Here is a 27,518-nt window from a genome sequence, read left to right on the forward strand (position 1 = left end):
TGGAGCCACCAATAGCAGTACCCCAAAGAGCGCCGCAGGTCAAAATTTGTACAATCCGTGGGTATTCCATTCAGGAAACAGCCAGAATAATCCATACGCGAGGAAGCCAGGTAAGCCTTGAGTTTCACCAGCATCTCTCCTCTTTTTCTGCGTCTCCTGCGCCTCTTGTTGCGAGGCAACGCGCAGACAGGACGCCATAGGTAAGCCGGCACAGAAGCAAGCAGAGGTGGCGGTGTATTTGAATGCCGATTTTTTGCACATTGAGGCAAATTGTTCACAGTGTCCCGTATTTTCAGCAACGTCAGATGGTTTTACACAAGTAGTGATGACACATCATGAATGACAAACAGTAGAAACACAAAAATGAACAGCAAACTCAACAGACGCGGACGGTGAGCCATATACAGCGGCACCATTTTGTCAAACTCATCTCTCGGGTTCCGAGTCTGATAAAAAGTTAAATCGTCGTGAGACGATAGCCGATGGGTTCTGAGATTACAATTTGGCCAATGAGTTCCCTCTCTTTTACTCTCCTCACAAATTGTTTACCTGCATGCAACCAAAGCCCACTGAAATATGGTCAATACTACTCGGACTACAAACGGACTACAAACAGAAACCAGAATGATTCCGATACCAAAATCTTGTCCCTTGCCTACAGATTTTGCATTGATATGCAGATATCTTTTTATAGAGATTAGCCCCGTCCAGATTAGTTTTTTTACCTGTCCCTCATTATCCTTCCCTAGTGTATTTAGTCTGTGTGTTCCCTTGTCTCAGTGCCAGTTCATCTTTGTCCATGTGTCAAGCGTTCCAGCCATTGCCCTAGTGTTTCTTCTCTGTAAGCCTTTTGTACCTTTTGATTTTGTAAATAAATCATTGTGCTGCACCAGCTCTGCCTCTGAGTCTGCATGTGGGTCAAGTTCCTGATTACCCTGCTTGCACTATTGTGACAGTATTACCAGTAAAAATCCGTTGTGAAACAAGTCAAACTCTTAATTAATTGTGTAAACATATTTTTAATTTATATTATCAAATAATTACTGAATGGGTGTGTAGATAAGTGAAATTAATTTGAAAAGTAACAAAAATACATTTCAGCATGCCATAGCGAGTGAGTGAATCTTTTTTAATTGCATGACTGAACATTTCAGTAAGTGCAACTATTTTATTAACAATTATTTACATTTAATTAACTATTGAGTCATTTCACCTCTGTCACAGCCATTGTATTCCTAGTAAACATGATGACTATTTTTTGTCTGACAGCTTTGATTTGCAGTCCATAGATAACAGCGTTCATAGCAGGAGGGACCACATGGAACAAGATGGATGCTAGCTTCCTTTCGTCTGAAAAGTCCTGGAAACGATGGAGGATGATAGGGATGAAACCAGACACAATCATGATGATGTACGCAGCCAGGTGGGTGGCACAGGTCTGCAGCGCCCTGCTGTTCAGAACCTTGTTTTTACTGAGCACACACACTGCAGCAATTTTCAGGTAGGTGAGAGTGACGCTGCCGATGGAGGAGCCCAGCAGGGCCGCCGTGTAGCCGAGGCCATAGATGTTATTGATGAGGATACTTTCACAGGACAGCTTGAACAAGGAGGCGTTGTCGCAGAACGGGTTCAAAATAACTGCCCTGCAGCGTGACAGGCGGACACTGAGGCCCACGAGGATCGACACCATCAATAAAACCACCATCCAGGCCGACACCGACAGCGTCACCACCATCCTGCTGGTCATGATGGTGGCGTAACGCAGGGGGTTGCAGATGGCCACGTAGCGGTCGAAGGACATGATCATGAGCACAGTGTGAGAGGCGCTTGCATGGAGATGAGCACAAAAGGCCTGAATGACACAGTCGATATAATGAATGTATCGGTCTGTGCTTGGAATAAAAATGTCACTCAACAATTGAGGAATGATGGTCGTGGCCCCAAAAACATCATTAATACTCATGTTGCAGAAGAGCAGATACATGGGCTGGTGGAGGCTCCTCTCCATGGTGATCAGGACTACCAGGCCGATGTTGGACACCATGATGAAGATGTAGATGAGGAGGAGGAGGATGAAGGCGGGAATGGAGGACTGGGGGCTGACCTTTAACCCCTCCAGCTGTAGAATGTCTATACTTAAAGTCTGGTTCTCCATAGTGCAGAGGGTTATTTTAAGCCTAGTGAGGATGGGAGAGCAAAAAATAATTTATATGGTGTTTAATATCAAAAAGATGTTTATGAAGACAATAATAACTAGATGGATACAGTAATCTACACAAACAGTGGAAGAAGTGGCTTCTCAAACAGGTCAGCAGTACCACCTAAAAAGCAGGGTAGCATTCAATGCAAGAAATAAAAGTGGAAAATATTGTCAATATGCACAAATTGAGCAAATTAGGATAGATATGAAAACTTAGTAACAATAGACAACAATATGGTTGTTTGCCTGTGAAATCTAGAATTTGGTTAAATGATATGAAGATTGAATTATTCAAACAGGACATACTATATGTACTATAAGAATACTACCTTTAAAGGCCTATTGTGGAGACGCAAGACTTACAAAAATTACAAATAATTAAATAATTAAACCAAACTGAATCTTGTTTTGGCATTTGTGTGCAGATCATCTACAACACAATTAAACAACATTTAAAAAAAACGACATACAATTAAAAAAAATCAAAGAAAATTATAATTACTGCAAAATTTTAAGTAATGCCTCATTTGACAACAAAACTTCCAAAGTATAACCCTGAAAAACGGCTGTTTCAAAATGTGGCAGACAAAAAGAAGTTTGAATTTAAATTCAGTCATGATTTAATGTCATAGGCTAGATACAATATCAGTCAATCAGCAACAGACAACAATGAGGATATTTGCCTCCCTGACATATAAGACTTAGTGAAGTGATGTGAAAAACAAATAATTCATTAAATTTTCATTTTATTCCAATTTGCCTTCAAAATGCAATTAATTTTGTTCATCAGTTCTTTTCATGCATTTAAGATTTCATTTTGTGTCTTAAAACAAAAAGTGTTAAAACAAAACACAGCATATACTGTACATAGTAATAACAACATATTAATAATCTATTTGTAGAGCACTTTTCAAAACCTGATTTAGAAAGTGTTTCACACAAGGCAGCAAATTAAAATCATCAAATTATGAAGTTTCATATAGAATCTAATCAAATGGGAAACTTTTAGGTAACAAAAGACATCAATTGACCAAGAGTAAAATTAAGATATAAATAAAAATATATAAGTAAGATATTAGAATCAGTTCTAAAACATACTGGGAGCCAGTGTAAAGAGGCTAAAGCAGGTGTGATGTGGTCACTGAGTTCTGTAGCCTGGCAATAGATTTTCCTTTAAGTACAAACGCTGTTGCAGTAATTGAGGCTGGAGAAGATAAAAGTATGTCTCTGTCTTTAAAACATAAAAGAGAGTATTTTTGCAATATTTCATAAATAATAAAAACATGATTGGCATTATTCAGTTAACAAACATCATTTATAGTTTGTGTGTCTCATGCATACCTCTGCTGACATGAACCCCCTCCACTCACCCAAGGTGGGCTGACATCTGTTATAAGCTGAATGATGGCCCCCGGTATTAGAGTTTTTGTTGCGTCACTGAACTCTGAACAGTTTCTTACCAGGCAACAACTGCTGTCACAACACTATGTTTGCTTTTGGTGGTTTGGATGCCCCTGTAGTAGATGAAACATGATAAAGTACCCTCTAGGGCGCCCTTCCAGTGGAGAAAACATGATGCAGTGCATACAGGCTGCCTGACATGCGAGAAAACTAGTAGGCCTCTTCGCGCTATAAATAGTTAATAGTTCCCTGTGTGGTTGTTTTATAGAGGTGTAGTAGTTACACTTTAAATCTGAGTCACGTTATAAAACAACTGTTTCACCATAAATGCATCAGAACTTTCGGCACCCTGGTGCCCCAACCACATGCTGCTGGTGCCCTTTGTATTTTTCTGCCCCTGCCCCTCAGACAGCCTGAGTCTGCCACTGACTGGTGGGCAGAAAACATGGGTGATTTAGCTATTTTCAGCCCTCCTGGCATTTAAATGTATTATTACAGACAGAGGACCTAACGAGTTGACGTCATTAAAAGAGCTCCAGTCAAATCTGAAATGATGGAAAACCATGTGGAAAACATGATGGAAATACGGCAATACGCTTTCCTACGCCAAGTGTGCGCATCCACTCCAGTGTTCCGTCATCCAGTCATGAGTTTACCTGTCTTCAGTGTATGTATCTTCCCAATCTCCAACCCCATTCCACAAAGGATGTTATCAGTACTCCACTCGTTATTCTAGACTGCTCCATCACCCATCACTTACCAGCTTACTGTGTGCTGTGTAGGACGGCCAGCATGAGTACCATGGACCCATTCCAAGTCAAGTCAAGTCAAGTCAAGTCTGCTTTATTGTCAATTCTTCCACACGTACATTACATACATACAGAGAATCGAAATTGCGTTACTCTCAGACCCCCGGTGCATACAGATAACACTAACAGTAGAGCCTAAAATCTAGATCAAATATAAAATATAAGCTAAAACTATACAATAATGGAATACAAAAAAAGAGACATAATAAAAAATAAAATACAATAGAAATAGGTTGACTAAAAGCAGCGCAAGGCACATGGCAGATAAAGTGCAAACCAGTGAACAAACAGTGCAGATAAAAAGATAGAGCTTATTTTAATTAAACTGACTGAGGTTGTAGAATGGCGTCAGTTCCATGGTGAATGAGGTAGTGAGCAGACCAATGCTACACAAAGTGACTGGTGCATGACATCGTATGTCAGTGGAAGGTCCTGGGGATGTGGGATCTGGGGGGGGGGGGGTTCATAGTTCAGTGGTGCCTGGGGCAGAAGAGGGACGGGGGGGCAAGTTTGGGAGCGAGTTCAGCTTCCTGACAGCCTGATGGATGAAGCTGTCCTTCAGTCTGTTGGTCCTGGCCTGGAGACTCCGCAGTCTCCTCCCTGATGGCAGCAGACTGAAGAAGCTGTGTGATGGGTGTGTGGGATCACCTGCAATGCCGGGTCAGGCGGTAACTTCATCTCTTCCACGAGCTGGTGGATCTCCTTCGCCGTGGGCTCTCCGACACACCACCTGCCTCCACACCAGCCATCTCTTCTGCATCCGCCGCCGTCACTCCGCCACCTCTGGTGTACGCCAGTCCCATGGCCGAACCAGCGCCCTTCTCTGGCTCGGCAGAGGACTGCAACTGTTTCATCCTTCAGTGTTCGCTGGTCATGGAGATGCAGCTGCACCTGTACCCTGACGATCGTTCCAAGGTGGCTTTCGTCATTTCACAGCTCAACGGACGTGTTCTACAATGGGCTGAGACAATATGGGCACAGAATGGACCTGTAACTCAGTCCCTAACCAACTTTATCTCCCACTTCAAAGAGGTGTTCGGAAGACCAGCTGGAGATTCTTCTGCAGGAGAATGCCTCTACCACCTAAAGCAGGGTTCCAGATCGATAAACGACTATGCCCTGGAATTCCGGACACTCGCGGCTGCCAGTGGGTGGAACGAGCAGTCCCTAATCACCACCTTCCGTCAGGGATTGGATCCCAGGGTACGGCTGCAACTTGCCACATGTGAGGATACCATCGGCCTTGAACGGTTCATCCAACTGTCTATCAGAGTCACCACCCATATGCAGGCGTGTTATGAAGAACACCAGGACCAGTCGACATCCACGCCATCCCTCCGCCAGCCTGAGATCCACCGCCCTCCAGAACCAGACCACGAACCCATGCAGCTGGAGAATAACAGACTGACCCTCACTGAGCGGCAGAGGTGTCTGTCCTGGGGCTTGTGTCTGTACTGTGGAGCTGCTGGGTATGCCATAACTTCCTGTCCCATCCGCCCTCTGCGGCCTATGGTGAGTGCCATCCTTCCCTCATTTAAGAATATGAAGCCCCTCTCCACTGTGATAACATTCATTACTCCCGCTGTATCCATCCCAGTACATGCCCTCATTAACTCCGGGTCAGGCGGTAACTTCATCTCTGGTGCCCTCTGCCGCCAGCTCAACCTTAAAACCACCACCACGCTGTCCGTCTACCAGATCCACGCCGTGACAGGCAGACCACTCAGCCGCGCACGAGTCCAGGTATGTGCTGGTCCTGTTAACATCCAGGTAGGCCTTTTGCATGAAGAACAGCAACATCTTCTGGTTCTGGAGGGTTCCACTGCTGAGGTGATCTTAGGGCGCCCATGGTTGGAACAACATAACCCCATCATCTCCTGGACCACTGGTGGTGCTGAAGTGGGGCAACTCCTGTTTCCCAGACTGTTTCCCTCGCTTACACCAACCATCTACTCCTCACCCCAAGACACTTCCTGTCTGCACCACATCCATAGAGAGTCTGCGAGAAAAACTGTCTATGGATATTCCGCCCTGCCCACTACCCACTGCCATGGAAACCGGCAAACTCATGTTCAACCACATCTTCCGGTATTATGGCATTCCAGAGGACATCGTGTCAGACCAGGTGCCCCAGTTCATCTCCAGAGTGTGGAAGGCTTTCTTCTCCCTAGGCGTGACCATCAGCCTCTCTTACGGATACCACCCGCAGTCGAACGGGCAGACAGAGAGGAAGATACAGGAGATTGGCTGCTTCCTACATACCTTCTGCCATGGCCACCAGGACTCTTGGAACCAGTTCCTGGGTTGGGCCGTGTACGGCCAGAATTCCCTCCGCCAACCTACCACTGGACTCACTCCCTTCCAGTGCTTACTTGGTTACCAACCCCCTCTCTTCCCGTGGTCGGGAGAACCCTTAGAGGTTCCAGTGCTAGACTACTGGTTCCGAGAGAGCGAGAGGGTCTGGGACGCAGCTCATCATTAGCTGCAACGAGCACTTTGCAGGTGCAGACTGCTGGCCGACCTGATATGCTCCACTGCTCCTGTCTATCAACCTGGTCAGAAGGTCTGGCTGTCTACCTGGGACATCAGGATGTGTCTGCTCTGCAAAAAGCTCAGTCCCAGATTCACTGGACCCTTCACCATCAACCAAGCAAATCAACCCAGTCACTTATTAGCTCCAACTGCCACCACAGTACAGAATTACCCTACTTTCCATGTTTCACTCCTCAAACCTCACCACCCTTCTGTTCCTGTTTCCACAGAGCCTGGTGCTGCAGCGGAACCCCCCCTTCCTCTCATCCTGGAGGACGGAGCGGCGTACCGGGTGAACGAGATTGTGGACTCCCGGTGTCGTGGAGGTCTACTAGAATACCTGTCCAGAAGAGGGCTAGTGGGTACCCAGACACGACATCCTTGACCCAACATCACACACACCTGCTCCCCATCAGTACCTCATCAACACTAGTGTAAAGGCACACTACTCACCCCAGCCAGTTGTCCGGTCTCGTTAATATTAAGGACTCTCCCCATCGATGAAAGACGACTTTTGGATTCCTTCCCTTTCCTATGCCAGTCTGCGCTTCCACTCCAGTGTTCTGTCATTCAGTCGTGAGTTTACCTGTCTCCAGTGTGTGTGTCTCCGGTTCCCAATTTCCAACCCCATTCTACAAAGGACGGTATCAGTACTCCACTTGTTGTTCTAGACTGCTCCATCACCAATCACTTACCAGCTTACTGTGTGCTTATTGCTGTGTTCAATAAAAACTACATCTGTCTCCACCTCGGTGTCTCCTGTCCTTCTGTCCGTAACATCTAGAGTGTTTGGTTTGTCCGTTCTGGGCTACTGTGGAAACATGGCGGTGCAACATGGCAGCCTCCGTCGAAGGGGACCCGCTCCCTCTGTAGATATAAAGGACTTATTCTAGGGTAATAAAAACACATCGATTCTTATCTTCAGGTGATTATATACTAATGAAAACATACTTATAAATATTATATTCCATTTCTGCAGATAACTCCTCCTAAATATTATCAGATATTTTTATAAAAACATGTGGTTTTTATTACAGCTTCACTTTTCTTTATACCATAATTGAAGCTAATAACTCTTGTGCATTGGTAAACTGGTTAGCATCTAGGGAGGTGAGAAGGCATGGCTTGCATTTGAGAGTAACACACTGCATTGCTACACTTCTAGCTAGATTTAGTTGTCGAACATTTCCCATGGATCATGATACTGTTAAAATATTGACGTATATTTATCTGAGAGTACGCATTGGACTTACTGAGTTAATCTCAGTAGGCAAGGCCTATGCTCTTCACATCCCGACAGCAATCAATGAGTCAAATACTCTGGAAAAAAATGCAAAAAATCCAGTATCTGTGGCTGTCGCAGGCCAGTAATAAGCACATCAAATTATTCCTGGCCTACCTGCGTGCACTCTGTCCGTGTACTCATTGTGCATGCAAATGTATTTTTGGGGAGGGGCTTCGGAAGGAGGCCTAAACGGGGGTATCCAGCTGATTTTTTCAGTTGGATATTTTCAAATCTAGCTGTCTCTTGCTAGTTTCTTCAGTTTTATTTTATTTGCATTGTCTGCCCCTGCCCCAGTCTCGGAACCCATCGGCTAGTGTCTGACAACGATTTAGCCTTGAGGCGATGGCCAATGTTTCAGGGCTTCCAGTGTATCCGGATAACGGATACCCGGACCAAGACGTCCTCTTCCATGCGCCTGTCATTGTTTACAATCCGATTAGCAATCTCGGAAACCAATAGCTATCGTCTGATGGCGATTTGGATGCAGATCTATTTTTTAAATGCTAATAAAAAGCTCATCTCTCGGGTTCCGAGACTGATAAAAAGTTAAATCGTCGTGAGATGATAGCCGATGGGTTCTGAGATAACAATTTGGCCAATGAGTTCCGACTCTTTTGCTCTCCACACGAACTGTTTACCTGCAGGCAACCAAAACCCACTGAAACGTGATTGGTCAATACTACTCGGACTACAAACAGACTACAAACAGAAACCAGAATGATTCCAATACCAAAATCCTGTCCCTTGCCTACAGATTTTGCATTGATATGCAGATATCTGTTTATAGAGATTAGCCCCGTCCTGATTAGTTTTTTACCTGTCCCTCATTATCCTTCCCTAGTGTATTTAGTCTGTGTGTTCCCTTGTCTCAGTGCCAGTTCATCTTTGTCCATGTGTCAAGCGTTCCAGCCATTGCCCTAGGGTTTCTTCTCTGTAAGCCTTTTGTACCTTTTGATTTTATAAATAAATCATTGTACTGCACCAGCTCTGCCTCTGAGTCTGTATGTGGGTCCAATTCCTTGTGTTCCCGATTACCCTGCTTGCACTATCGCGACAGTATTACCAATTAAAATCAGTTTTGAAACAAGTCAAACTCTTAATTAATTGTGTAAACATTTTTAATTTATACCATCAAATAATTACTGAATGGGTGTGTAGATAAGTGAAATTAATTTGAAAAGTAAAAAATACATTTCAGCATGCCATAGCAAGTGAGAGAGAATGTTTTTTAATTGCATGACTGAACATTTCAATAAGTGCACCTATTTTATTAACAATTATTTACGTTTAATTCAGCATTGAGTCATTTCACCTCTGTCACAGTCATTGAATTCCTAGTAAACATGATGACTATTTTTTCTCTGACCGCTTTGATTTGCAGTCCATAGATAACAGCGTTCATAGTAGGAGGGACCACATGGAACAAGATGGATGCTAGCTTCCTTTCATCTGAAAAGTCCTGGAAACGATGGAGGATGATAGGGATGAAACCAGACAAAAGCATGATGATGTACACAGCCAGGTGGGTGGCACAGGTCTGCAGCGCCCGGCTGTTCAGCACCTTGTTTTTACTGAGCACACACACTGCAGCAATTTTCAGGTAGGTGAGAGTGACGCTGCCGATGGAGGAGCCCAGCATGACTGCCGTGTAGCCGAGGCCGTAGATGTTATTGATGAGGATACTTTCACAGGACAGCTTGAACAAGGAGGCGTTGTCGCAGAATGGGTTGAAAATAACTGCCCTGCAGCGTGACAGGCGAACGCTGAGGCCCACGAGGATCAACACCATCAATAAAATCACCATCCAGGCCGACACCGACAGCGTCACCACCATCCTGCTGGTCATGATGGTGGCGTAACGCAGGGGGTTGCAGATGGCCACGTAGCGGTCAAAGGACATGATCATGAGCACAGTGTGAGAGACGCCTAAATGAAAATGAGCACAGAAGGCCTGAATCACACACTCATAATAATGGATGTAGCGCTCTGTGACTGGAGTAAAAACGTCACCCAGCAAGCGAGGAATGATGGTCGTGGCCCCAAAAACATCATTAATGCTCATGTTGCAGAAGAGCAGATACATGGGCTGGTGGAGGCTCCTCTCCATGGTGATCAGGACTACCAGGCCGATGTTGGACACCATGATGAAGATGTAGATGAGGAGGAGGAGGATGAAGGCGGGAATGGAGGACTGGGGGCTGACCTTTAACCCCTCCAGCTGTAGAATGTCTATACTTAAAGTCTGGTTCTCCATAGTGCAGAGGGTTATTTTAAGCCTAGTGAGGATGGGAGAGCAAAAAATCATTTATATGGCGTTTAATATCAAAAAGATGTTTTTGAAGATAATAATAACTAGGTAGATACAGTAATCTACACAAACAGTGGAAGAAGTGGCTTCTCAAACAGGTCAGCAGTACCACCTAAAAAGTAGGATAGCATTCAATGCAAGAAATAAAAGTGGAAAATATTATCAATATGCACAAATTGAGCATATTAAAATATATTTCTGGAGAAATGAAAACTTAGTAACAATAGACAACAATATGGTTGTTTGCCTGTGAAATCTGGAACTTGGTTAAATGATATGACGATTGAATTATTCAAACAGGACATAGTGTATGTACTATAAGAATACTACCGTTAAAGGCCTACTGTGGAGACGCAAGACTTACAAAAATCACAAATAATTAAATAATTAAACCAAACTGAAACTTGTTTTGGCATTTGTGTGCACATGATGTACAACACATGATTAAACAACATTTTTTTTAAAACAAAGTAATACAAAAAAAAAAGATAATTACTGCAAAACTTTAAATAATGCCTCATTTGACAACAAAACTTCCAAAGTATAACCCTGAAAAATGGCTGTTTCAAAATGTGGCAGACAAAAAGAAGTTTGAATTTAAATTAGGTCATGATTTAATGTCATAGGCTAGATACAATATCAGTCAATCAGCAACAGACAACAATAAGTATATTTGTCTCCCTGACATATAAGACTTAGTGAAGTGATGTGAAAACCAAATAATTCAGACATATTTTAGAACAGCATAGCTCTGGTTTCTCTACAGCAGTTCAGTCATGTGTCTACAGGCTTCCATTCAAACCAAACACTCAATATTTTATTGTCATTTCATACATAACCAAACTGACACATAAAACAATGGAAAAACAAACAATAAAAAGTTTATGCATTTAGCAAGCGTTCACATAAGGATGCTATGGTTTGAGAATGAAAATCTGCATACACAACTTAAATGACACATGGTTCAATAACAGGTGTGTAGCTTAGTATTCACTTGTATAGTTTTGTGGTGGTTGTTTAACAGGCTGCTGGAAACACAGCTCACACATCAGGAAACAGTTGACTGAATATAAATATAATATATAATTACTTTACTGAATGCTATATTCCTGGTTTCATTCCTTTTCAATTTTCATTTTATTCCAATTTGCCTTCAAAATGCAATTAATTTGTTCATCAGTTCTTTTCATGTATTTAAGATTTCATTTTGTGTCTTAAAACAACAAATGTTAAAACAAAAACGAAACACAGGATATACTGTGCATAGTAATAAAAACATAGGCTAAATCAGGTGTGATGTGGTCACTGAGTTCTGTAGCCTGGCAATAGATTTTCCTTTAAGTAAAAACGCTGTTGCAGTAATTGAGGCTGGAGAAGATAAAAGTATGTCTCTGTCTTTAGAACACAAAAGAGAGTATTTTTGCAATATTTCATAAATGAAAAAAACATGATTGGCATTATTCAGTAAACAAACAATATCATTTATAGACTGTGTGTCTCATGCTTACCTCTGCTGACATGAACCCCCTCCACTTACCTGAGGTGGGCTGACATCTGTTATAAGCTGAATGATGGCAACCGGTATTTGAGAGTTTGTTGCGTCACTGAACTCTTACCAGTTTCTTACCAGGCAACAACTGCTGTCACAACACTATGTTTCCTTTTGGTGGTTTGGATGCCCCTGTGGTAGATGAAACATGATAAAGTACCCTCTAGGGCGCCCTTCCAGTGGAGAAAACATGATGCAGTGCATACAGGCTGCCCTACATGCAAGAAAACAAGTTGGCGCTTCTAAATGATTAAATAGTTAATAGTTACCTGTGTGGTTGTTTTACAGAGGTGTAGTAGTTATACTTTTAATCTGAGTCACGTAATAAAACAACTGTTTCACCATAAATGCATCAGGACTTTCTGTACCCTGGTGCCCCACCTCATGCAGCTGGTGCCCTTTTTATTTTTTTGCCCCTGCCCCTCAGATAGCCTGAGTCTGCCACTGACTGGTGGGCAGAAAACATGGGTGATTTAGCTATTTTCAGCCCTGCTGGCATATAAATGTATTATCACAGTCTGTTTTACCAAGACATTTTTACTTGTCATCGTAGAAAAAAGTGTTTCTAATAACATTAACAAATGCTCCATTCTATTCATGCAATTGCCGGCCACCATCTGTCACCAGAACCAATCATTTTCACTGCCAGCTCTTATCGACTCAGTCGCTGATGACAGCTTCCTGGACCAGGAGACGGCGGCCTGGCACAAGATCCCATTGAAACCCCTGGAGAGACCTTTCATCGCGAATGCCCTGTATGGTATGCTCTTAGCCCGAGTGACTCACCATACTATACCAGTCACTCTAGTTCTGTCCGGAAATCATCGGGAAACCATCTGGTTTAACATCATTCCATCCCCTGATTCTCCACTGGTTTTAGGCCACACTTGGCTGAGCCTTCACAACCCACACATCGACTGTTCAGCCGGTAAAATCATCAGATAGAGTTCCTTCTGCCTGGTAACCTGCCTGCAATTGGCGATTCCACCGGCAGATGGATCCAACACTCCAGCCTCAGAACCTCCAGACCTGACTTCCATTCCTGAAGTCTATCATAATCTGAGCAAGGTTTTCAGGAAGGATTTGGCCCTATCCTTACCATCTCATCGGCCCTATGATGGCACCATTGATCTGCTTTCAGGTGCTACTCTCCCCTACAGCTACATAACCCAGAAAGGGCATCCATGTAAAAATATATTCGTGAGTCCCTGGCAGCAGGCATCATCTGCTCCTCATCCTCCCCAGTCAGCGCCGTTTTTTTCTTCGTCACCAAGAAGGACAAGTCTCTCCACTCCTGCATCAATTATAGGGGCTTAAACAGCATTACGGTGAGGAACAAGTATCCCCTTCCCCTGCTAAATGCAGCGTTTGAATCACTAGAGGGAGCCACCATCTTCACGAAGCTCGACCTCAGAAACGCCTACCACCTGGCCAGGATCTGTGAGGGGGATGAGTGGAAAACGGCATTCAACACACCCGTGGGCCACTTTGAATACCGGGTGATGCCATTCGGCTTAACCAACGCTCCTGCCGGCTTCCAGGCACTGGTGAACGACGTTATCATGGTCGACCAGGTTTTCCGCCTGCGTGGGATACCTCTCGACATCGTCTCGGACCAAGGGCCCCAGTTCATCTCTCAAGTCTGGAAGGCTTTCTGTCTAGCTCTGCGCACCACAGTAAGCCTCTCGTCAGGTTTTCATCCCCAGACCAATGGCCAATCGGAGAGGGCTAACCAAGATCTTGAGGCAGCCCTGCGCTGTATGGCTGCTACCAACCCCAGATCCTCGAGTTCCCATCTGACCTGGGTGGAGTACGCGCACAACACACTAACTAGCACAGCCACAGGAATGTCACTGTTTCAAGCCTCTCTAGGTTATCAACCCCCGCTGTTTCCATCACAGGAAACTGAGATTGCGGTCCCCTCAGTGCAACATCAACTGCATCGCTGCCACAAGATCTGGAGGGATACCCGTTCTGCCCTACTCTGTTCCGCCGCCAACAACCAGCGCATTGCAGACCGCCACTGGACACCAGCCCCTGAATACTTACCAGGTCAGAAAGTTTGGTTATCCTCCAAAGATCTTCCACTCAAGACTGAGTCCAGAAAACTGGCTCCCCGGTTCATTGGCCCATATGTGGTGGAAGTCATCAACCCCTCAGCAGTTAAATTAAAGCTTCCTCGTAACAAGAGGATCCACCCCACAATCCATGTCTCTCAGGTTAAACTAGTGTCTTCCAGTCCTTTGTGCCCGGCTCCCTTCAAACCCGCCCGGATCATCGACGACCATCGTGCCTAGATGGTCTGATGGCTACTGGATGTGCGCCGCCAAGGCGGGGGCCTCAAGTATCTTGTGGACTGGGAGGGATATGGTTCAGAAGAATGCTTATGGATTCCCTGTTCATTCAAAATTGACAACCAGTTAATCAAGGACTTCCACCGGCTACATCCCGACAGACCTGGTGGGTCGCCAGAAGGCTCCCGTTGAAGGGGGGTACTGTCCTCATTGTGTTTCCTAAAATAAACGGAACCTGCTACTTCACTTCGCTGTGCTAGTCGTGCTTTTGGGTTGAGCCCCGGTATACAATAACAAAAAGTCAACGTTAAGTTATTTTAAGATACGCTTACGTATTTTGCGTTAAGTTACGTACGTAAGTTACATAACCTACATAAGTTGACACACTAGAATTCCACCTTTTGGTTTATGTTATTCTCTCACTAAGTTGCAGCCGACTGTTAACCGTTGGTGTACCAAATTGTGGTAGTCAGGACTCAACCAGATCACCGTGAAAAATAAGTATCCTCTGCCTCTCATCAACTCAGCCTTCGAACCCCTGCACGGGGCCACCATTTTCACTAAACTGGACCTCCGCACCGCCTATCACCTGGTCCGGATACGGGAAGGGGACGAATGGAAGACCGCTTTCAACACGCCCCTAGGTCACTTTGAATACCTGGTCATGCCATTTGGGCTCACCAACGCACTGGCAGTTTTCCAAGCACTGGTCAATGATGTCCTTTGCAATTTCTTGAACCGTTTTGTTTTTGTCTACCTTGACGACATCCTCATCTTCTCCCGAGACCTAGCCAGTCACGTCATACACATCCGTCAGGTCCTACAGCGACTGCTGGAAAACAGACTCTTCGTCAAGGCCGAAAAGTGCTAATTCCACACTAAATCGGTGAGCTTCCTGGGTTACATTCTGGAGAGTGGACAAATGAGGATAGATCCAGCCAAGGTTAAAGCGGTGTCGGAGTGGCCCACGCCTCTCGCAAACAGCTACAAGACTTCCATGGATTCGCCAACTTTTACCAGAGATTCATTCAAGATTATAGTCATGTGGCGGCTCCGCTCAACAAGCTCACCTCCTCCAAGGTTTCCTTCTCCTGGAACACTGAAGCAGATGCTGCCTTAGCTAAACTCAAGTCCCTGCTCAGCTCCTATCCTTATCCAACCCGATCCAGCGCGTCAGTTCACGGTAGAGGTGGATGCTTCAGACGTGGGAGTCGGGGCCGTACTCTCCCAGTATTCCAACACCGACCAGAGACTCCATCCTTGTGCCTTCTCCCAATGACTCACCCCCGCCGAACGGAATTATGATGTGGACAACAGGGAGCTGTTGGCACTAAAGATGGCATTAGAGGAGTGGTGACACTGGCTGGAAGGAGCGGAGCAACCATTCATAGACTGGACGTACCACAAAAATCTACAGTACATCCGGTCAGCCAAAAGACTCAACTCTTGGCAGGCACGATGGGCAGTGTTTTAATTTTATACTCACCTACCGACCCGGGTCAAAGAACATTAAGGCCGACGCGCTATCCCGCCAAGATCCCCGGACAACGAACCCAGATCAGACACTATACTGCCTCCGACATGCGTGGTGGCCGCCTTAACGTGGGAAATAGAGGTCGTGGTAAGGGAGGCCCAGAGAGACTAGCCAGACCCAGGCGACGGACCTCCTAACCACATGTTTGTTCCGGACGCTACTTGCTCCCAGGTGCTTCAGTAGGTACATAACTCCCGCTTCGTCTGTCACCCTGGTATTACTCGAAAGCGTTCGAGTAATACCATAATAATATCTCTACTCCGCCGTCACTTTTGGTGGGGCACCATGGAGGCATATACCCGGGCCTTTGTGGCCGCTTGTGCCATCTGTGCTCAAGGGAAATCCGCTCATTGGCAACTGGCCGGTCTGCTTCAACCACTCCCAGTCCCCTGTTGCCCGTGGTCCCACGACGCACTAGATTTTGTTACCAGACTGCCCCCATCACAGGGAAACACCACCATCCTTACAATTGTGGATCGGTTCTCCAAGGCGGTGCACTTCGTTGCCTTACCCAAACTCCCCTCAGCTCTGGAAACAGTGGACCTCCAGACCCAACAAGTCCGGCTCCATGGGATCCTGTTGGACATTGTCTCAGACAGGGGGCCCCAGTTTATCTCTCAGGTTTGTAAATCCCTCTGTCAAGCTCTGGGAGCCACCCTAAGTCTTATGGTCAGACGGAGAGGGCGAACCAGGACCTTGAGGCAGCTCTCCGCTGCGTAGCTGCCTCCAATCTATCCTCTTGGAGTTCCCAACTCCCTTGGATTGAATATGCACACTATTTTCTTACCTGTGCTGCTTCTGGCCTCTCCCCATTTGAGTCTTCACTAGGATACCAGCCACCTCTGTTTCCATCCAGGAGGGTGAGCCTGCAGTCTCGTCCGTGCAGCACCACCTCCGCCATTGCAAGAAAATCTGGAGAGAGACCCAAGTAGCACTTCTCTGGTCAACCGAGAAGAACCGTCAGATCGTAGACCGACACCGGATGCCTGCACCCACATTCGAACCAGGTCAGAGTGTTTGGTTATCTTCCAGAAATATCCCTTTAAGGACCGAGTCCAAAAAACTGTCTCCCCACTACATCGGCCCATTTGTCATTGATCGTATCATTAACCCCTCTGCCGTCAGACTTAAATTACCCCGCTTCATGAGAGTCCATCCTACCTTTCATGTCTCTCAACTCAATACTGTGGATACTGTGGTAGTCAGCCACCCTATCCTTCCCATCCCTGTGTTCTCTTTTGTACTCTCCTTCCTTTGTGTGTCTTGTATGTCCCCGACTGGTCTCTGGATGTGTGTGTGTGCATGTGTGTGTATGTCGTCTGGTCTGGCTCCATGGTTTCCCGCCTGCTGCTGATCACCGGCACACCTGTCTTCAATCTACCATCAGTCTCCACAGCTTAAATACCAGGCTCTCCCACACCACCAGATCGTCTCCGTACACTTCTACGACTACTACGTCAAGGTTCCTGACTTAAGAAAGTTAAATACCATTTGCTAGTACTGTTTGTTACCTCGTTTTTGATCCTGTTCTACTTTGCCTCAGGATTATCCTGAGCCAGTGATCGCAGCTTCTGCCTCCTTCTTGATTTCTGCCAGCCTGTCTCCCTGTCTCTCCAGCCACACCGTCTTGCCTGTCTCCATAAACTACACCACTGAGCCAGACCTTTTGGACCCGACCTGCTCCATGCTACTGGTTCCGCTGATGGTCAGTCTCCACACCTCACTCCACCCAACTCCACACCGCGGCCAGTCCAGGTCTACACTGCACCACCTGTCCCTCGCCTCGGGACCGCTGTCTGTCCAGATCCACACATCACCCCCAACTCCACACTGCAGATCTGCTGCCAGCCCAGGCCAACACTCCACCGCCTGCTCTGCGCTACGGACCTGTCTGCCTGTCCAGATCCACATGGCACTCAACTCAAGTCAGGCTGGTAACCACTGCTTCAGTCTCCACTCCTGAACCATTGCTGCTTCCCCTGAGCCACTGAAAAAGGTGCCGAAGGCTTCACTCAGGAAAACTACACCCCTTCCCACTGAAACTGCATACAGTGGTGTGAAAAAGTGTTTGCCCCCTTCCTGATTTCTTATTTTTTTGCATGTTTGTTACACTTAAATGTTTCAGATCATCAAACAAATTTAAATATTAGTCAAAGATAACACATGTAAAAATAAAATGCAGTTTTTAATTGAAGGTTGTTATTATTAAGGGAAAAGAAAATCCAAACCTACATGGCCCTTTGTGAAATAGTGATTGCCCCCTAAACCTAATAACTGGTTGCTCCATCCTTAGCAGCAACAAATGCAATCAAGCGTTTGCGATAACTTGCAATGAGTCTTGTACAGCACTGTGGAGGAATTTTGGCCCACTCATCTTTGCAGAATTGTTGTAATTCAGCCACATTGGAGGGTTTCCGAGCATGAACTACCTTTTTAAGGTCATGCCACAGCATCTCAATAGGATTCAGGTCAGGACTTTGACTAGGCCGCTCCAAAGTCTCCATTTTGTTCTTCTTCAGCCATTCAGAGGTGAACTTGCTGGTGTGTTTTGGATCATTGTCCTGCTGCAGAACCCAAGTTCGCTTCAGCTTGAGGTCACGAACAGATGGCCGGACGTTCTCCTTCAGGAGTTTTTGGTAGACAGCAGAATTCATGGTTCCATTTATCACAGCAAGTCTTCCAGGTCCTGAAGCAGCAAAACAGCCCCAGACCATCACACTACCACCACCATATTTTACTGTTGGTATGATGTTCTTTTTCTGAAATGCGGTGTTACATTTACATTACATTACATGTAATGGGACACACACCTTCCAAAAAGTTCAACTTTTGTTTCGTCAGTCCACAGAGTATTTTCCCAAAAGTCTTGGGGATTATCAAGATGTTTTCTGGGAAAATGATATGAGCCATAATGTTCTTTTTGCTCAGCAGTGGTTTTGGTCTTGGAGCTCTGCCATGCAGGCCATTTTTGCCCAGTCTCTTTCTTATGGTGGAGTCATGAACACTGACCTTAACTGAGGCAAGTGAGACCTGCAGTTCTTTGGATGTTGTTGTGGGGTCTTTTGTGACCTCTTGGATGAGTCGTCGCTGCGCTCTTGGGGTAATTTTGGTCAGCCGGCCACTCCTGGGAAGGTTCACCACTGTTCCATGTTTTCGCCATTTGTGGATAATGGCTCTCACTGTGGTTCGCTGGAGTCCCAAAGCTTTGGAAACGGCTTTATAACCTTTTCCAGAGATCTTTGATAGATCTCAATTACTTTCTTTCTCATTTGTTCCTCAATTTCTTTGGATCTCGGCATGATGTCTAGCTTTGGAAGATCTTTTGGTCTACTTCACTTTGTCAGGCAGGTCCTATTTAAGTGATTTCTTGATTGAGAACAGGTGTGGCAGTAATCAGGCCTGGGTGTGGCTAGAGAAATTGAACTCAGGTGTGATAAACCACAGTTATGTTTTAATAGGGGGTCAATCACTATTTCACACAGGGCCATGTAGGTTTGGATTTTGTTTTCCCTTAATAATAATAACCTTCATTTAAAAACTGCATTTTGTGTTTCTACACCCTTGGTGAGGAAGGTTACAGCCTCCTCATCACTCCACACAGATCTTATGTTTTCAGCTCTTCATGCTTCATGTACTTCATTTATTCACTGTTTTTTTTTCCACAAACATTTACACCTCATACAAGCTAAAAACCAACACATATTGAAAAATCCATGTGATTTCACTTTGTTTAATGACAGATGGCTAAGATGAGAGTTATAGTATCATTACTATTATTTACAAAGCACTACAGAGCATCAAAATTCACAGGTTTTGTCATGGTTTTTGTCATTTTTTTCAGGTTTCCAGAATTTTATTTAATGTGTATTTATTTCAAAATGAAAAAATGTGTCCGTTTGACAGATTAAATCTTACTACTAATGTGCAAATCAATATGTAATTAACTATCTAACTATCTGTGTCCTACAAGTCAGTGTGTGATGAATCTGACATTTTTACACATTTTTTGTAGTGACACCTACTTTTTTTTTTCACGAATGGCTTCACCATTGGCCCAAAAATACCCAACCACAAAATAGTACTTATTGTTTATACAATGTTTTCAACTAATGTATTTATTTATAACATATTTGCAATATTGAGCTGAACTTCACTGTTAAACATAGTGTGTGTGGTATAAATAATCTTTCATGTGTAATTTGTTAACCAACTCAAAACATGAATGAAGCCAGTTTACTGCCTGCATGTTATTTATTTAACAATCTGTTTCACACATTTTACATTTCAGTCTGAAATTTACAGCCACAAAAATGTGGTGTACTTTGAAAACTTTGATTGTGTGAATGTCACTTTAATTCTTTGTAACAGTGCTGAGCAGATTATTATGAACCTATACATTTCAGTACTCGAGCGTCGCACTAACTACGACTCGTTTTTTATGTCATTGAAATAGAATAGTGAGCAAAGAAAGTATTAAAGAATGCCATTTATTGACATCGCTTGGTCTTAATGTTCATATTGTGATGTATTTTCACCAGAGCACATTTCCCATAGTCCTTAAAGAGGCACTCCACCAATTTTACACATGAAGTTGAGTATACTTCACAAGGAGAACTACTCAGCCTGTGAACACAGTTGTAAAATGTCATTAGGGTTATCTCTTTTTTGACAGAAAAACTTTGGACCTTGACTGATACTACAGACAAATCTCGGCCTCTGCCGCCCGCTTCAGTTTTGATTTAAATTCTCTGTCTCTTGTGAGTCCTCCAACTTTGTAGAAGTGCAGTACTAAATCACTGGCATCCCCCTTTACTTTGAACAACACAACTTCATTAGTGATGAAAACATGTCCATAAATCCTTTAATACTTCTTGCCAAAGTAAACAGTCACAATTCCTAAAAAGGCATTTGAAACAATTAAAAATCATTAAAGGAACCTTAAAAAGCTAGTTCATAAGATTTAATAAACAAAAATATCAAGAATATCATACTGGATTGGAATCAATATTTTATGTGAACCACCATTGATCAATAAGAAAGTAGGCTACATTTTGTAACAATGTGGTATGTTAAACTTTTTTACCAGAAAGTGATTAACAGGTAGCTTACTATAATGTTATGGTTATTCCTTTACCCTGCTGCATTTTGAAACAGTACCATGAAATCATTTCAACATGATCCATGCAGAAATGAGTTCACCTTCCACTCAAATATTATTATTTATCGTATAAGCATCCAGTACAAAACTGTTAACATCTTCAGCCCGTCAGCCCTCTGATCACATAGTGTATCATTTTACATCCATTTTACCTACTTTATTTTTATGGAACAAAGCAATAATCCTCTGCCTGACCTCTTTAATTTGCAACCCATAGATAACAGCATTCAGGGCAGGCAAGGCAACATGTCCCAGGACAGCCGCCACTTTCCTGTGGTCTGACAGCTGAGGGAAACGGTGCAGGATCACAATAATGAAGCCGGACACCAGCAGGATGATGTACACAGCCAGGTGGGTGGCACAGGTTTGCAACGCCCGGCTGTTCAGCACCTTGTTTTTACTGAGCACACACACTGCAGCAATTTTCAGGTAGGTGAGAGTGACGCTGCCGATGGAGGAGCCCAGCAGGACCACTGTGAAGCTGAGGCCATAGATGTTATTGATGAGGACACTTTCACAGGACAGCTTGAACAAGGAGGCGTTATCGCAGAACGGGTTGAAAATAACTGCCCTGCAGCGTGACAAGCAGACGCTGAGGCCCACGAGGATCGACACCATCAATAAAACCACCATCCAGGCCGACACCGACAGCTTCACCACCATCCTGCTGGTCATGATGGTGGCGTAACGCAGGGGGTTGCAGATGGCCACGTAGCGGTCGAAGGCCATGATCATGAGTACAGTGTGAGAGGCGCTTGCATGGAGATGAACACAGAAGGCCTGAATGGCACAATCGATATAATGAATGTGCCGCTCTAAGTTTGATATTAAAAGATCTCTGAGTACATGAGGTATAATTATCGTGGCCCCAAAAACATCATTAATGCTCATGTTGCAGAGGAGCAGATACATGGGCTGGTGGAGGCTCCTCTCCATGGTGATCAGGACTACCAGGCCGATGTTGGACACCATGATGAAGATGTAGATGAGGAGAAGGAGGATAAAGGCGGGAATGAAGGACTGGGGGGTGACCTTTAACCCCTCCAGGATTAAGATATCTTCACCGAAAGTCTGGTTTTCCATATCTCATCTGTCACATAGCAACAAAGACTTTTGTGTGGATAACAACTGCACTGCCCACAGTTATAGTTATACAGAGTTACAGTTACAGAAAAGCAACATGATTTCACTATGACTCTATAAATGACTGAATGAAGTTACCACAGTGAATATAAAATAGACAATGACACGTTGTTATTTGACACACATTGTTACTCTGAACTGTTGTTATTCTTAATTTGTTTTACAGGTATGAAGGGTTGGTTAAAGGGTTGGTTCACCTAAATTACAAAAAATGGCATTTAGAGATTTCAAAAATGTCCCAGAAACAGTGTTCGCAGGAACAATGTCCCAGTTAGGCTATGAACCGTTTCCCCTGGAAGTAACTTCTAAAAAAGAAGACTGTTGGGAGTGTGTGTCAATCCAGAGTAACAGGGACAAGTCAAGGGTCAAGTCAGTTTTATTTTTATAGCCCAATATCAGAAATTTGCCTCAAGTGGTTTTACAGTCTCTATCGCATACAACTTCCTCTATCCTTAGACCCTCGATTCGGATAAAGAAAAACTCCCCCAAAAAAAACTTTTTAGGAGAAAAGAAGCCTCAGGAAGAGCAACAGAGGAGGAACCCCTCTTCTAGGACAGATACATTGCTGTTTAATTTTTTAAATGTCAGGTTTTCAAATTCCATTCACCTCCGATGTATTAGAGTGAAGGCAGAAACAGAGCCAAGGCAAATACAACTAAAACTATATCTATAATGTGGGTGAACCGACTCTTTAAAACAGCTTGAAGATAAGCAAGTGTAAAGTTTTGTTCTCAGTACAAGACTAGATGATTTCTTTCTGAACACAAGGTATCCTCCACTAAGTGAGAACTCTTTGATGAGCTGCTACAGCAAATGAAGGATACATTCTTCTCACAACATAATGTAACTGCTATTTATCTAAGATACATTTAGATAAACACAGCTTCTAATAACTGAAATACACAATGAGGCAGCAGCCGTCATTACCTTCTGCAACACAAACCGCCCTCCGACCCCAGACCAGGAGTGAATCAACAGACACTTTTATTTGGAACCTCAGTGGCTGTCACCTGGTCAACTGTGGCTTGGCAACCATTGATACTCAGTACCGAGCATCATCATGCGTATCTCTTAATTCAACATAGTGGCATAAAGAGCGGGCAACAGATATTATGTATATAAATATCTAAACCATTAAATATTTTGGGGGTTTTGCTTGTTTGTTTTTGACACATGTTTTGGATCATTTAGTGCTGATCAGTAAATATATTTTTTTGAGTCAACCTAATTTTTTGTTTGAGACTCATTTGCACTCATTGATTTCCTGCAATCCTCAAACATTAGGAGCGGTGGCAGCGAGCGGACAGGAGAGGAATGTTAGATCTGTTCAATGTTCATTTTCTGTGCTGATGGTTGTAATTAAGCATCATTGAGATAAACAAGTCACTCAACTGCAAAATATGTTATGAAATTCATTACTGATGCACCCTTTGAGAGAATCAGGAACACTTGTTGATATGATTATTTTCGGATCATCTCTGTTTTCTAGTAGTATAAAACTCCCTATCATGTCCCAAAGTGAGAATCTTTTGACATTCAAAGGCCAGGATTCTATTAATATATTAGTATGTATTTGACCCATCCGTGTCCATTTTATAGTTTAAGTAATTGGTCTGTCATTAAAAATGAGGATAAAGAAAACTAAAAAATGTTGGGGAAAAATGCAAAGACAAGTACATTTCTTCTAAAAGATAGGTGGGGGTTAAACTCATTTGTATTTACATTAAAATTATGGCAAAATCTTTCTGGACTGAAACAATTTTGACAGGAATTTTCGTATCTCTTTAGACTGAACGCCATAAATAATGGGGTTGAGGCTGCCAGGGATGATATGAAACAGAATGGCAGAGAGTTTTCTGTAGTCTGAGGTGTGAGGGAAGCGATGCAGGATGATGATAAGCATTCCACATAAGAACATCATTACATATACAAAGAGATGAGTGCTGCATGTTCTCAAAGCTTTACTGTTCAAAGACTTGTTCTTACTGGTCAGACAAACTACTGTGATTTTAGTGTAGGTCAGAACCATGGTGCCTATAGAAGCTGTGAACAGGACTACAGTGAAAGTGAGGCCATAGACGTTATTGATGAACACACTCTCACAGGAGAGCTTAAACAGTGAGGCATTGTCACAGTAAGGATTTGTAATCAGAGTCCTGCATCGGTTCAGCCGTATGGTCAGGCCAAGAAGAATCCCAACCAAAACCAAGGCCACTCCCCAGGCAGAAACTGTCAGCTTGATCACCATCTTGTTGGTCATTATGGCAGCATAGCGTAGGGGATTGCAGATGGCCACATATCTGTCAAAAGCCATAATCATGAGCACTGTGTGGGAAGTTGTGGCAAACATGTGTGTGGTGAAAGCTTGGACCACACACTCATAATAACTGATGAGGCGCTCAGAGGGAGGCAGCAAGATATCTGAAAGCAAACGGGGCACCATGATAGAGTTTCCAAGGATGTCATTGACTGGCAGGTTGCAGAAAAGGAGATACATGGGCTGGTGAAGGCTTTTGTCAATGAAAACCAGGACTACAATGCCTACGTTGACAAATATAATAATTACGTAGGAGAAAAAGAAAAAAAAAGACAGGGTACATGGAAACTTCTGTGACTTTTAACCCTCCAGCTGGAGAGTAAAGCTGTTGAATGTGTAGTTTTCCATCAATCTGAAACAAAAGAAACAAAAGCTGATTTGTCACATGCATAAGGTCTTTCCAATCTAGATACAAGATATCAGTGACCAATTACACATTCTATGATGATCGTTTCTGCAAACGTAAATGAGGTGCTTTAACTCCAGAAGGTAGTTCATGAAAACGATTTCAAAAATCATTAAAAACCGAAGACCGGTTGTTGCCAGGCTACAATTTAACATAAATGAAATATTTCAATGATTAAATAATTGAAGCATTTAAATATTACCTTTTTATTTCTCTTGCCGTGCCTGCAGTCACTAATACCCACCAGCCAACCTTCTGCCAGAAGACCACAAGCTCTGTCTCAATTTTTATAAAGAGGTTTCGTCGTGGGTGATGTAACCTCAAGTTGTCAAGCTTGTAGCCACAGACGAGGACAGACGAGGTTAGGCAACACTGCTTAACTAACTGATGAAGGTTGGCAGTGATTGTAGTTGAGTAAATCAAATGTGTCAATATTCTGTATGAATGGCTCTGATACTAATCTGTTCCTAATACTCATAATCAGCTGGGCATTGCTGAGAGGTTGAAGAAAAACATTATTTATTGGCATTCACTTTGTCCAAAATATAATCATGATTAATTGCACATGAATGTAACTTTTAGAAGACAGAATTGCTTACTAAGAGGATGCAGGAAGAAAAGCTACTTGTTTCAAAGTCTACCTTAAGATCTCCCAGTGTCAAACTGCATTTTTACTATCAGAAGTGTAAAAATTCTATGTCCAATGGGCTCTTCCTTCTAACAGCTTTCACTATTGACTAAATCCCCAAAGGCTACCCCTTGAGTAGCTTGACAGACCTACTCATCAATCAGAAGAGAGTGAGCCCTATAGTACAAACTCTTCCCTTCTGTTGCTCTTGAGAGAGCATTTCACCATCTTCACCTTCTTCCAACAATGCCAGACACAGTAACAGCAACCTTCGAATGTCGCCATGACAACCTTAACCTCCAAGATTTGTAGCCTTACCATGGTCCTCTAAGACTCCTCTAAGAGACGCAAGCATGACTGATTTCAAGTTCCTGAAGTGCACCAGCTAGCCCAGGATCAGGTACACCCCTACAACCGGCTTGGATCTGCTGAAACAGGGTATTCAAGCACGCCAAGGAGCCCACAGACATCCTGCTGCCATCCGAACATCCTTGCAAGGGATGACTTTACTTCCGGCCTTATAGTCAAATCCAGACTGCTTCCAGATGTTTGGTTGTCAGAGTCATGCAACGCTTGTGATGAAAGAGGTCTAATTCAGGATGCCATCACTAGACAGAGTCTGGCCTGAGAGTTCCTAAGTCGAGCTGATTTACAGCCCAAAATCGACCCAAGTGTGCACCCCCAAAACTACGTCAAATAGGGGGCTGTTGTCATCCACTAATTGCTGGGTTGGCAGTTCGATCCCCGGCTCCCGCAGTCCACATGTCACAAGTGTCATTGAGCAAGACACTGAACTCCAATTGCTCCCAATAACTAGGCGAGTGCCTTGCATGGTAGCTCGCTGCATTCAGTGTGTGAGTGTTTGAATGGGGGAATGAGAGGCAAATTGTAAAGCACTTCGGATTAAAGCTCTATGTAAATGTAGTCGATTTTCAGTCCATCTGACAGCCATAAATAGTCCAGAGCCAATCCCCAGTGCCAGAATGCACTGTGTGCCGAAACCCTGTTGCACTCAGCCCAACTAAGATGGCTGCAAAGAAGGAAGCCAGTCTCTACTACGCAGGGGGAGAGTGAATGACTTGTTTTCTGCTGTGGCCTACGCACCTTACTGCACTATCAAGCCCTCTTCCTTCTTCCTGTAAGACACCTGACCATCAGAGAAGGAAAAGTCCCAGCATTTCAGCTCAGTCAACCTAACTACTTAGTCACTGCGATATTCAACCCATACAGTTTGAGGTTTTATTTAATCTGGTTTCTCAACAACCCACTTCCTCTGGTCTTCGGCTGTTGGGGCTTGCTACATATGCAATTCTTGTGCTTGGTTTCTGTGCATCTGTTATACATCTTCTTGATTCTGCACTTGAGCCTTTTCCTGTTTGTCTGCTGGGGCCTGTTCTCGGTCACTGACAGTTCCTGTTTCTCTGTTCGAGTCTGTATCTGTTTCTGTGCCTGTTCCTTTTGTTGAGGTCATGGTCTGTCTCTTTTGGACCTGTGTGCCTTGAGCATGTCTTATCATGTCTTTCTTCTCTGCCTGCACATCTCCCTCCCTGAGTCTGTCCTGAGCTTGTCTTGCCTGGACTGTGTTCAAGTCTCTTCAAGTCTGATTCCTTGTCAGCTTTCAACTGCATGCAGCCCCATATTACAGCTCGCAGGCTTTCCGAAATATCTGGCATTGACTTTGGTACTATATGTTGACTGGTCGACTTCCTGTCCTGACATGAAGTCACAGAGAACTGGTGTTAATGACTCTTTGTCTGAGGCCCTGATGGGTTCTACAGGATCACCCCAGGGGTGTGTTTTGTTGCCCTTGTTATTTGTGCTCTACACCAATGAATGTTTGAGTCAATACAAGGTTCATAATCAAGTTTGCCGATGATTCGGTGATTGGCAGCCTCCTGCAGGAACATGAGGTGGGCTATGGTCCAGTCTTGGACAATTTCATGAAATGGTGTGA

At 44.0% G+C, this 27,518-nt stretch overlaps 3 protein-coding genes and 1 pseudogene across 4 annotated transcripts; all 4 read right to left on the minus strand.

Moving 5' to 3' along the window:
* Positions 1-1,043: 1,043 nt before the first annotated feature.
* Positions 1,044-3,558, minus strand: LOC122887750 (olfactory receptor 52N5-like). 2 transcript variants are annotated; one of them, XM_044221236.1, is made up of 2 exons: positions 3,542-3,558; positions 1,044-2,177 (listed from the first exon to the last, which is right to left on the minus strand). In XM_044221236.1, exon 2 carries the CDS (start codon positions 2,153-2,155, stop codon positions 1,205-1,207), a length of 951 nt encoding a protein of 316 aa, XP_044077171.1. In that variant the 5' UTR covers positions 2,156-2,177; positions 3,542-3,558; the 3' UTR covers positions 1,044-1,204. The 2 variants fall into 2 exon arrangements, with proteins under 2 accessions (XP_044077171.1, XP_044077172.1); XM_044221237.1 differs by lacking the exon at positions 3,542-3,558 and adding an exon at positions 3,299-3,317.
* Positions 3,559-9,434: 5,876 nt separating this feature from the next.
* Positions 9,435-12,083, minus strand: LOC122887751 (olfactory receptor 52N5-like). Its single transcript, XM_044221239.1, has 2 exons — positions 12,044-12,083; positions 9,435-10,503 (listed from the first exon to the last, which is right to left on the minus strand). The coding sequence occupies exon 2, from the start codon at positions 10,479-10,481 to the stop codon at positions 9,531-9,533; it is 951 nt and encodes a 316-aa protein (XP_044077174.1). The 5' UTR covers positions 10,482-10,503; positions 12,044-12,083; the 3' UTR covers positions 9,435-9,530.
* An 8,062-nt stretch (positions 12,084-20,145) lies between these two features.
* On the minus strand, positions 20,146-23,877 carry LOC122887752 (olfactory receptor 51E1-like). The gene has a single exon (XM_044221240.1). The coding sequence runs from the start codon at positions 22,151-22,153 to the stop codon at positions 21,203-21,205; it is 951 nt and encodes a 316-aa protein (XP_044077175.1). The 5' UTR covers positions 22,154-23,877; the 3' UTR covers positions 20,146-21,202.
* LOC122887753 lies at positions 22,572-24,902 on the minus strand (annotated as a pseudogene).
* Between the last annotated feature and the right edge of the window lie 2,616 nt (positions 24,903-27,518).

Source organism: Siniperca chuatsi, linkage group LG14 (genome assembly GCF_020085105.1).
Source record: "Siniperca chuatsi isolate FFG_IHB_CAS linkage group LG14, ASM2008510v1, whole genome shotgun sequence".
NCBI lineage: Eukaryota > Metazoa > Chordata > Actinopteri > Centrarchiformes > Sinipercidae > Siniperca > Siniperca chuatsi.

What these genes read in the sequence shown, in the direction of transcription:
- LOC122887750 (XM_044221236.1), bottom strand. Translation starts at nt 2,155, where the DNA reads ATGGAGAACCAGACTTTAAGTATAGACATTCTACAGCTGGAGGGGTTA.
- LOC122887752 (XM_044221240.1), bottom strand. Translation starts at nt 22,153, where the DNA reads ATGGAAAACCAGACTTTCGGTGAAGATATCTTAATCCTGGAGGGGTTA.
- LOC122887751 (XM_044221239.1), bottom strand. Translation starts at nt 10,481, where the DNA reads ATGGAGAACCAGACTTTAAGTATAGACATTCTACAGCTGGAGGGGTTA.